A 12,386-nucleotide genomic window follows, 5' to 3' on the forward strand; every position below is an offset into this window, starting at 1 on the left:
CATAATTCATCTTTGTTATTAACCACAAATAACTTTAGAAAGTTTATACATTTGTAATTAAGTGAACCAATTCCTAGGTCCCTGAAGTGTCTTCTAGAAGATGACCAGTTATCAACATTATGTAATAAAAACTATCCTAGTTTGTAAGTATCGGTGATAAATTATGAATCTTCATTTTAAAATATCGTCACTCTAAAGCAAATGCACATTTTGAAAGCCCCCATTTCCCACCAGTTCATTCTCACCCATTAAAATACAATAACGGTATGAAGATAAACAGTTGATACATTGTTCTTTAAAAATACATCCCATTCGCTTCATTATATTAAAAAACTTCCAATATGTTTCATAATGCAGAAAAATCAAATAGTTCTAGTTTGTCACAAACAAATTTTGTCAGTCCAGTTCTAATACAAAGCAACAACTTACTTTATTACAAAACAAAGTTAATCATAATTTCTTTTCCATCCTTCTTAGCCTCCGTTGCATCAGCATAAGTTTTCCAGGTACTCAGACTCCTGGGATGTCATGATGTCCTTTGCTAGCCAATAATATCATACTTTTTAACGCACAAATTAACAAAAGGAATTTCATTGCTTGTTCCCTTTATCAGTGACACACACACACACACACACACACACACACACACCATGGTGTGTGTGTGTGTGTGTGTGTGTGTGTGTGTGTGTGTGTGTGTGTGTAGGCCTTGTTGGTCAAAAGCTCACTTTATGACAGTCTTTTTGTTGTGCCTATCGCGTCTCAGCATCTTCGCTATATCGTGAGTAACAAATATTGTTTTCATAATATTGTTACATTCCATCCTGGATTTTCCATTGCAAAATTGTGTAGTTAGTTCTGGAAAAGATGTGAGGGGTTTCTATTTTTTCCCACACTTCAGTCCTTCATAAAACAAAGAACACAAGGTGGTATGAACTACATCAAATAATGAAAATACAGGGAAAAACTTGCCTCATTGCAGGATAGAAGCATAAGCTGTTCATAACTGTTGTTTCCACTAATTCAGTCATTGCCATATTTTTTTCAGAATTTTACTGTCTTAACACTGAGAACAGTCTTCATTTCTCACAAAGGGATGATTTTAGCCATTAAGGCGTTAAGAGTTGCAGAGTGATATATGCCTTATCACTAATGTTAATCTTGATAGTCCACACTTCTTGACTGGTGCCGACGTCTGGTTGCCTCCTAACTTCTCAACGTGAAGTACTGTATAGTTGTTCTTTACAAATCTTACTTTGCTCACAAGATGGATAGTCTCTAACATGGCACATAACATGAATCTTATTTAGTTTACTACTGTGCACAATAGAAGTTTGTTTCTAAGGTCAGTAGCCTGTGATGTTCCTCTACACTTTCATCAAGCCTTGATGATGTTTAAATTCTGATGACTTATGTGACTGATCATATATTTGATATCAATATAATAGAGGGAAACATTCCACGTGGGAAAAATATATCTAAAAACAAAGATGATGTGACTTACCGAACGAAAGTGCTGGCAGGTCGATACACACACAAACAAACACAAACACACACACAAAATTCAAGCTTTCGCAACAAACTGTTGCCTCATCAGGAAAGAGGGAAGGAGAGGGAAAGACGAAAGGATGTGGGTTTTAAGGGAGAGTCATTCCAATCCCGGGAGCGGAAAGACTTACCTTAGGGGGAAAAAAGGACGGGTATACACTCGCACACTCACACATATCCATCCACACATATACAGACACAAGCAGACATCTCACAAGCAGACATATTTAAAGACCTCCTCTTCTATACTGACAGGAACACCGTATATATTACTTAGTTTCTCCATGCAATATTCACCCTTATTTCAAAGCCAAAATATCTTTACATTATTAGAAGACACTCACATATAGCTTTCTGCGACAGCCTCTGTTAGCACACACGTGCACACACACGCCCCCCCCCCCCCCCACACACACACGCGCGCGCGTGCGAGAGAGAGAGAGAGAGAGAGAGAGAGAGAGAGAGAGAGAGAGAGAGAGAGAGAGAGACCGCCAACTCCAACATACCGGGCCGAGACGCTGGAGTTGGCAGTTGAGTGTGTATGAGGGGTGGGTGGGTATGAGTCTCTCTTTATTGATGAAGGCTGTGGCCGAAAGCTACATGCGAGTGTCTTTTAATAGTGCCTGCCTGCAACCTGATGTTTCTTCTTTACAGTAAGTAGCAATCTATCTTCTCTTACATTGTTGATATTTCTACCTGGAGTTTCCATTGTTTGATATCATTAACAATGAAATACGAAGAAAAGTCAAAGTTGCTCGTAGTATGAAGTAACACTATACAGTGGGCATTTTATATACTGATTGCACCTGTCCTCTGATGAATGAATGTTTCTTTAGCAAAATATTACATTAAAACTCTTGTTAAAATGTTTGCCACAAACTACACGAATGTGTGCCCCCTTAATTGTGGAGCGATGCCATTTATTTCATTGGATGAGGTTTTCTCTTGCTTTTATAATTTTTTTCACACTCTGGATGTGTATAACTTCTTTTTATCTTCACTTACAATGTCTGTAACAATACAGACTTAATTCAAGTTCAGGAAGTGTACTATAATTCATGAAATTTTTGCAGAAACAGCATATGTGGAGGAAAAGTTACACACTTTCTCAAGTCAACCCCTGAAATGAGATCATCCCTTGACAAAATTCTCCCCACACCACCCAGAGTTTCCTTTCGTCGCCCCCCTAACCTCCGTAACATCCTTGTTAAACCCTACAATATTCCCAGACTACCTTCTCTACCCAGCGGTTCCTACCCCTGTAACCGACCCCGCTGCAAAACCTGCCCCATGCATCCCCCCACAACCACCTACTTCAGCCCCGCTACTGGTAAAACATACACAATTCAAGGCAGGGCCACGTGTGAAACTACACGTCATTTATCAGCTGACATGCCTGCACTGCACAGCCTTTTACATCGGTATGACAACAACTAAACTGGCTGAGCGCATGAACGGACACAGACGAACTGTCCGCCTAGGAGATGTCCAATACCCAGTAGCGGAGCATGCCCTCCAGCATAATTCTAGGGACCTAGGAACCTGCTACACCGTATGTGCCATTTGGCTTCTCCCACCCGACACCAGTCCCTCTGAACTGCGGAGATGGGAACTTGCACTCCAACACATCCTTTCATCCCGCCATCCCCCTGGACTGAACCTACGTTAAACAACCTCACTCCCATTTATTCTTCAGTCTTCTCCTCTTTCCCTTTCCTCTTTAGCCATTCACGCATCTTTTCATCCTACATAGTTGTGTTTATCTTTATACTGTATACCTCTTTACTTCTGTATGCATCCTCTTTGGTTTGAAGCTGGCACAGTACTTACAGTAGAATATCTTTGGCTTCCCTGTGACAACCATGCCTCCATCCTTGCTACCCTCCCTGTTTTCCTTTCCCTGTTGCTTCATGACCTGGGTTATGAGTAACTGAATCCACTTTCCCTTTTTCCCTTTCTTTCCCCTCTCTCCTCCCTGATGAAGGAACATTTGTTCCGAAAACTAGGAACGTAAATTTTCGGTTCTGTTTTTTGTGTATCTATCGGCTGTACTGAGCTGAGGTAAGTACTGGCCAGCCCCTCTATCTCTTTGTTAGTATTTGTTTCACATCTTTATATGAGATTTTCCATTAATCATTTAAAAGTTACACACTGTGTGATCAAAAATAGCAGGTATAATAACTAGCCTGCAATGATGACACTGCAGCAAATACAAGAAAAAGCAGCAACTGTGCAAACTAAACAAACATAAGAGAAACTGGAGTTTCAGTTTACTGGACACACCTTCTCTCTGAAGAATCTCTTCTGTTCCTCCAGGTAGCTCTTTGTTTCCCTTTCCAGCTCAAGCTTGGCTGAAATGTACTTGTCATACTGTTCATCGACCCCTCGTTCTGGTATTATTACACCTTCAGTCCTTGCTTTCTCATGATCAAATGCTCCCTACAACAGTACATCATTACTGCTAAACACTACAATACCAACTACATAAAACATAACAATCATTATAATAACAAATCCATCTTCTCCAAGAATTACACCATTTTTTTTAAAAAAAGGCAACACAGAATTTTAGAAGACAATCTGGATTAAATAAAAGCTACACTGAGATGGTTACAAGTATTTTATAAATGGTAAATGCCGTTTATTGCCACAAGTAATGCATAACACAATAAGCCGTATTAAATGTCTAGTGATTTGAAAACTGTTTAACTGTAACAGTTGGAATTTGGCAGTTCCTCTTTCTTAAATGAAAAATTAGTGAATGCGACGGCACCACTATATCTGTATTGTGCAATATTGCAGTCCCTGCATTCTGAAGTATGATGCAATGTTGACAACATAGGGAAGTTTGGGTCTAGCAGTGAGTCTTACTCGGATAGCCAAATGGTAAGCCGACTGCTCGCAATAAGCAGGAAATCTGGGTTTGAAGCCCAGCCTGGCACAAATTTTCACTATCAAAATTCCATTATACAGCTGACAGTTGTCCATATTCGGAACTGTAAATCTGTAATGGGTTTATGCTTTGTATTATGTGCAAATAATTGCTGCTACTGATTAGTTGAAAATGTGTTCATTTTACAGGGTTTGCTGTCAGGGAGGGCAACAAAGTTGGTTCTTTGGTGACATTAAACCTCACCACAACATGTGTAGAACATGGACATTAACACTGACAACAGGATTTCGACATCAAGCACACAAAACGTTCTTGGCAGTAATTGTTTTTGACACTGACATTGGGAGCCACCTACCCCGTCTTATGTAGTTTACGTAATCAGCTACTCATATAACTATCTCTGTCAACACAAGGTAACAAAAATAAATTTAGAAATTTACTCTGAAATTAAATGCTGCAGTAAATCTGCAAAAATTATACACAGATAACAATCGGTGAAGTACTTGCTTCAACAGCCTAGATGACAAAATCCAGAGGCAGTCAGAGTACAAGACATAAGGCATAAGCTGAGGTGAGAATGGAGAGTTTCAGTAAGACAGAGAAGGACTTCCTGCAGGTTGGTAGACATGGGAGGGGAATGTCGTAACTATTTGGGAAGTGGTTCCCAGATATTGTTTCTGTGATCTTTGGTCAGTGCACCAGCTCACTCCATATACTTTGTTGACAGAAAGTGTTACAGGTCAATATTTTAAATATTTTGTACATTGATTCTGATGTGCATCTAGTTATCACCTTCAACTATCAATACACATAAACTGTTAACAGACTGAATGACTAAACTGTTAATTTCTCTTTATTCTCAGCCTACTGACTGTCGTCTTATTACTAGGGACCAGAAAACTACATGCATGTAAACGATGCTTTAGTGCTTTGGAACTGCTGCTTTTGAAAAAACTTCAACTGTCAGCAACCCAAGACGAATATGGAGAAGAGTACTTTCTCTTCTCAATTGCATGCTACATGCTACCTCTGTCTTCATAAATGTATAAGTTAAAATTGTGTGTTATTGTACTTCTTGTTACTTACTCTCTTTTCTTTAAGGTGGTTGTTGTGCCTAATCATTTAACTCTAAACAACTAAAATTTTAATAATTAGGGGATAACTCTTTGTATTGCTGTTTGATAAACTTGCATACACACACAGGGTCACCATAAAAGTAGGCGATGGTGGTGGTGGTTGTGCAATACGTCATGGTAATTCATAGAATGAAGGCTTTCATGGCAAGTGTTGTCATCACTTAACACTTCCGGGCTGAGATGCTGTGGTCCATACATAAGACTCTCCCCTGACGTTTTGCCTTCGACTGCGGTAGGCATCCTCCGAGGACAAACAGCGAGCTGCAACGAGAGCATGAGTGAGCGCCGTATACATAAGTCATCCAGAGGGCGCCGCTGTCAATCACGTGACGTTGGCTGTGCTATGACCTCTGATATTGCCAACTTTCTCAATTGAATTTAATCGACTGTCACGCCGTTGTTGCAACCATATCTTATCCAGCTGAATGCCTTTATCTTTTCTATTAAAATTATTGCAGTGTTTGGCAATCTCAATGGCCTCTCTGTACATTCGCTCATAATAATGTGACGTCTTAGCTATGACAGTCGTCTCACTAAACTTTGTTTCATGATCACCTTCCTGAAACTTGTTCCGCTACAGCCGATTTATCAAGACGTCCGAGGCGGCAGTTCCTTTTATGTTCACACAGACGGGTGTTGACGCTTCTTTTTGTTGTACCTATATAGACCTTTCCACAACTGCATGGAATTTTATAAGACACCTGGTGTAGGTAGAGGATGTCGTTTATCTTTTGCGGATCTTAAATATTCTTTTATTTTCGTGGTGGGTCTGAAAACAGTTTCCACATCGTACTTGCTTAAAATTTTTCCATTGTGATCAGTGATCTTGCTGATGAATGGTAAGAACACTTTCCCCTTGCGTTGGCGTCGATCCTTGTCCGTCCTGGTTGTCAGTCTAGGGCGTAATGCACGATCTATCTCTCTGTTGGAATACCCATTCTTCTTGAAGGTTGCTCTAAGGTGTTTAATCTCATCATCTAAGGGAGCTGGTTCACGTATTTTGTGCGCCCTGTCTATTCATGTTTTAATCACCCCTCTTTAATGTCTTGGGTGGTGGTTAGAATCTTTCTGCAGATAACGACCAGTGTGTGTGTCTTTTCTGAAAACCTTATGACCCAATGATCCGTCCTCTCGCTTAATTACAGTCACATCTAAGGAGCTCAGGTGACCATCGATTTCCTTTTCCATAGTGAATTGAATTCTTGGAGTAATACTATTCAGATGTTACAGGAAGGCATCCAGTTCCTCTTCCCCCATGGGTCCGTATAACAAATGTATCGTCTACATAACAATACCATCTGGCTGGTCTTTTTCTAGCTGTTTGTAGCACCCATTGCTCAAAGTTCTCCATGAACAAGTTAGCCACAGCTGGACTAAGAGGTCTTCCCATAGCCACCCTGTCAATCTGTTCATAAAAAAACATTATTATATTGAAAATAAGTGTTTGTAAGGCAATGTCTGAATAATGCCAAAATATCACTAGGAACAATGTCCGCTATACATGTGACCGCTTCATTCACCGGAATCATGGTAAACGACGACACCACATCAAAACTGACCAGGATATTATTAGGGCCCCACACTAATTTCCTTAATAATATCGATGAAGTGATATGAATTTTTAACATTACTGTCATTTCCACCAACATGAGGTTTCAGCAGCGAGGCAAGGTGTCCAGCTAATTCACGGGTGGGAGACCCTATTGCGCTGACTATAGGTCTCAAAGGTACCAGTGGTTTATGTACCTTCCCTCAGTGCCTTCCTTTGTGCCTGTGATAGATTACTATTAGGTGACTGCCCCCTCGACATCTTGATAAATCGGCTGTAGCGGAATATGTGTTTCAGGAAGGTGATCATGAAACAAAGTTTAGTGAGACGACTGTCATAGCTAAGATGTCGCATTATTATGAGCGAATGTACAGAGAGGCAATTGAGATTGCCAAACACTGCAATAATTTTAATAGAAAAGATAAAGGCATTAAGCTGGATAAGATATGGATGTCAACATTGCAGCAACAGCGTGACAGTCGATTAATTTCAATTGAGAAAGTTGGCAATATCAGAGATCATAGCACAACCAATGTCACGTGATTGACAGCGGTGCTCTCTGGATGACTTATGTATACGGCGCTCACTCGTGCTCTCGTTGCAGCTCGCCGATTATCCTCTGAGGATGCCTTCCGCAGTCAAAGGCGATATGTTGGGGAGAGTCTTATGTATGGACCACGGCATCTCAGCCCTGAAGTGTTAAGTGATGATTACCGTAACTATCTTGGGCTAGAAACTTTATGAGCGCCCGTCGTATTGCCCATAAATGTAGGAAAAGCCACATCTATTAAGATTCATGTGGAGGACGTCAATGGATTAGTTCTCATGACACAAAGTTTTGCAGCAAGTCAACGAACTTTCCTCAGTGAACATCAAGGACAGAATAAGAGTTTGCAGGTAGGTCATCTCGCAAATGGAGAATGATTGAAAAGTTCAGCCTCCTACCTCCTTTGGTCATGGTTGTAATCATGTGTATGGCCATTGTTTTAGTTGTAAACTAATGCCTACAACCTTCAAAGTCTGAACTGATGTTATGAGTTGGACAAGAGACAAGATTACTACCATGGACTACGTGAAAGCAACAAAGCAATGGTTCACGGTGAAAAAAGTTATGGAATTGGTATACCGTCTGAAGTACATTATCTTCAAAGACACAAATGTGTAAGATACATTTGTGCGGCACTAACTGAAGGCATAACAGTACAGCTGTTTTCATATTACCATTTAAATCTTTAAATACACTTTCCTTGGAAGGCAGAAACTCTTACATGATTTTCTCTCCTATTTAGAAGACAGCCTTGGAACTAAATAATCAACAGTACTGTCAAATTCTTCGGTACTGTACAAAAAAAAATTACAGCATGTGGCCTAGGTATAAAACATGAAACACTCCAACATACAGAAATAGTATCAAGAACATTATCAAAAGTGTGTACAAATAGGTGAAGTGGATAAAGTGACCACTTGTGATAAGCAGGAAGTCCGGGGTCGAGCCTTGGTCAGGTAAAAATTTTTGTATATAACAATAGGTATAACATGTATACTCAACACAGCTGACGTCAAAGAATTCAGAGTTAGCAAATAAATTTCGAATTATTATCAATTTGAGAAAGGAAGATAAACAATGACAACAATGGCTAACATGTAAGTTATCTGTCATCAAATCCAATGTTATTTTCTTAAATCTGAAATTTTAACAATAAATACAGAAATATTACATGTACTCTGTCTTGCACTATGAAAAGACGTTTGGTGTAAAATACAACAATAAGATATAGAACTATTGGCTCCTGCAACAGCTGTGATTTTCCTAGCTATGGAGATGAACATGGTCAGAACAAATAAAAATCCAATTATGAGATGAAAACTTGGATGCACTTCTAATCACACCCCTCCACTCACCTGCAAAATAAAGCTGGTTTTTGAGACAAGATTGTAACAACAAATAAAACTGTTTTCCTGTTGATTATATTCAGTCAATGAATAACATTAAATCATGCTCAGTTTTTCATTAATAATGGCATATTAAAACAGCTGAGCTTTATGTCTGCTGCAAATAATAACGTGAATCAACCAGATGTCAATCATAAAGTCATATTTCAGTATACATCCAGTTTAAAGCACACAATCCCCCCCTCTTCCAAAAGAACATGTATATTTTAGAGGACAGTGTGTTTTTGTTATTTCCAGTGAGACGACACAGGAAGAAACTCGTGTATAGTCCATCACCTATTTACAATGCAGTAACAGCTGAAAACACATCGAGAGATGCAGGCTTTTGAAACTGAGGGCTCTTACTTTTAGCATAGGAGAGGAATGTGATGGAGTCATTCAACACCACACATGTCATTTGGGAAAAAAGCTGAAAACCAAAAATGGAGTGCCAGTATCTGATGAGGTACAAAAATTTGAAAAGTTTTAAGAGGCAGAGGAGAAAGTGAGCATGCAATCTGCTAAAATATGGGCAATTAAGTGCATTAATGGCAGATAGGAAACAATGAAATTGAAAGTATATACACAGAGATGAAACAACAGAAGATAAAGGAAAGAAGAAAATGAGAAAACTGCCACAGACTGAGGCTAGGAGAGTGATAAGGACCAGGCACACACGTATCTTCAGACGGAAGATCATGGTCTTGTGGTCAGCACTGTTGACTCTTGACCATGGGGACCCGGGTTCAATTCCTGGGCAATTCGGGTCGCACAGGCAGCATAAAATAAACAGACTTGCACTAGACCGCCCAGCTCTCCAGAAAGGAACCCCAACCCAGATATGGACATTCCATCCCCCGGCCCCATTTGCAAACTTCTGAGGAGCTTTTACTGGATGGAGAAACCATGTGGCATGGGTCGAAAATCAGACAATGGAGTCTCACGTGTTCTGGAACAGAAACACTGTGTTGCCAGTATATACACTCTGTTTATACCAGTTTTACCTAATTGACAACAAGATAGTCTTCGTATCAATTTAAAAGACTGCATCATGGTTGCACTAAGTTATTTCATAGGTGGTGTTCCTTCTATTGGAGTAGCCTTTACCAAAAACAAAGCTGGTGTAAGCAAGGTGCATATGACAAACCAAACTGTACTTAAAGTTGAAAGCTTCCACATAGTTCAGGTCCTTGAGGATTACTAGACACCATCCACTACTTAAAGGAATGCAAGTTTTTCCCAAATCAAGAACAATTGTGATGATAGATTACAAACAGCCACAAGAAGCATACCCCATAATTCTCCCATGCACCCTGATTGTGAATCTGTACAGCAGTCTTCCTGTCATTCATGAACAGCATTCCAGGGGGTGTTTTCCAACAGGATAACCCTTGCCCACCTACAGCTGCTGTGACTCAACATGTTCTACAGTGTTGACATGTTGCCTTGGCCTGCTCTATCTCCAGATCTGTACCCAATCAAGCACATAAGGGATATCATCAGAAAACAACTCCAGTGTCATCCACAAACACCATTAACCCTCCCTGTATTGATCGACTAAGTGCATCAAGCATGGAACTCCACCCCACAAACTGACATTTGGCACCTGTATAACACAATGTATGCTTGCATTCAATAATATGGCAGTTATAATGGCTATTATTGTACCACACATTTGCAATGGCTTATCTTGCTCTTACATTAACCTGTGATTTTGCAATATTAACCTCTTGAATATGTTACTTAGACAAATGTATTCTCGAAAATTTATTAATCGATATTAATAATTTTTTGGTGCTGTAGTTTTTTTTCTGTCAGTGTATATGCCAACAGGGGATGTGGGGGTGTGAGTATGCAGTTTACAGCCTTTAATAATATTTTTGTTTCAGCTACAATCACATTTTAAATATGTTATTCTAATGTAGCAATCTTTTTTTTAGTGTGTTTTAAAATAGCACTGTAGAAGTCAGTAATAGTATACTGGCTACCCAAAAACAATGACTTGATCGCAACACACCTCAAAAAATTTAAGATCTTCACTCATGTCAGGAAAGACTCCTCCACTGTACTTGGACGCTGTAAATGTGTACCTCTTCAGCAGCAGTGACTCCTCGCAGGCCTTACAATCTAGAAAAAAAGAAATTCATAATCGAGCAGAAATTCAGGGTTGAAAGATTATGAAGGTAACAGGTAATACTTTGGATGCTGTTGTAAAACAAATGTCACAAATATCAATTTTTTTCGGTTAATCAGTTATATGTGTAGTCCTCTGTACACAACCACATACGTGAGTGGTTTGTATTTACATTAAACTTAATCTGTGTTTACATTTCATAATTTTCATTAACTTTAGACTTACCAGCATCTGTAACACGCAGGGAGAAGATGTCTATTAGTGACAGATACAGAAATAGCCTCTTACTGATACGGTACACAGTCTTGAATAAAACTACTATGGACTAAAGCACAATGAAATTAATACTATGAGCCTATGTAAGAGACTGTATTGTTTGGAGGTTAGAGACTGTATTGTTTGGAGGTTATACAAAAACAAAGAGACAAGTAAAGGTGTAACATTTTTATACACACTATGTGGTCACGTCATTATGGCCTTCATTCAGATGTGACAACACTGTCATGTCGCACAAAAAGTGGGTACATAAAGTAACGGATATTAAATACATATGAACATAACTCAGTGCCGTTTGAGGTAATCAAAGTTATTTATCATAATTGCAAAAACAGTCTGTTACCAATTTTTAGGCCAGAAAGACTTTCATCCACCACAACAGCTCATTGTATTCGGCTGTCTGTAGGGGTGAATGGCAGCTAGGTCTGTGCTAATGGAGGCAGACAATCTTGAATTTACTCAACAGCATAGCAACAGAATTGTTGCTGACAGGATGGATGAATCGAAGGATGCAGATATGCCTGGCTAGAAATGCTGGAGCTTAAAAAGCATCATCATTGCTACCAGAATGACACTACAGTGAGCAGTTGTATGGTCTGGGCAATATTTAGTGGCTTCTCCTAAGCCTAAGAATTCTTGTAGAAATTGTTCTTGATCCACTTTGATTACAAATCCATTTTCCAAAACTGGAGTAATTCACAGTCCGATCTGTTTTCCTTGGGGAGGATGGATTCCTTCACCACCCTAGAATTGTCTGACAATGATGTCAAGAACAAGGTCATGAGTACCGCCACAGCCCCCAAATTTGCTGAACAAAACAAAGAACCAGTCATTATTTGTTTTCTGTCTTGAGCTTACTGCAGTTTAACTAAAGACAAATTTACAACAGATGCATTTCACTTTTATTTATAAAGTGTCTTC

The 12,386-nt window shown here is 39.4% G+C and overlaps 1 protein-coding gene across 1 annotated transcript in view; it reads right to left on the reverse strand.

Moving 5' to 3' along the window:
- LOC126195031 (DNA mismatch repair protein Msh6) overlaps window positions 1-12,386 on the reverse strand; it is a 321,830-nt gene that overhangs the window by 75,996 nt on the left and 233,448 nt on the right. Inside the window, exons 19-20 of the mRNA XM_049933475.1 lie at window positions 11,073-11,182; window positions 3,829-3,984 (exon numbers count right to left, since the gene is read on the reverse strand). Of these exons, the coding sequence (XP_049789432.1) occupies window positions 3,829-3,984; window positions 11,073-11,182 (266 nt within the window). The remainder of the gene's footprint in view (window positions 1-3,828; window positions 3,985-11,072; window positions 11,183-12,386) is intronic.

Source organism: Schistocerca nitens, chromosome 7 (genome assembly GCF_023898315.1).
Source record: "Schistocerca nitens isolate TAMUIC-IGC-003100 chromosome 7, iqSchNite1.1, whole genome shotgun sequence".
Taxonomy (NCBI): Eukaryota; Metazoa; Arthropoda; class Insecta; order Orthoptera; family Acrididae; genus Schistocerca; species Schistocerca nitens.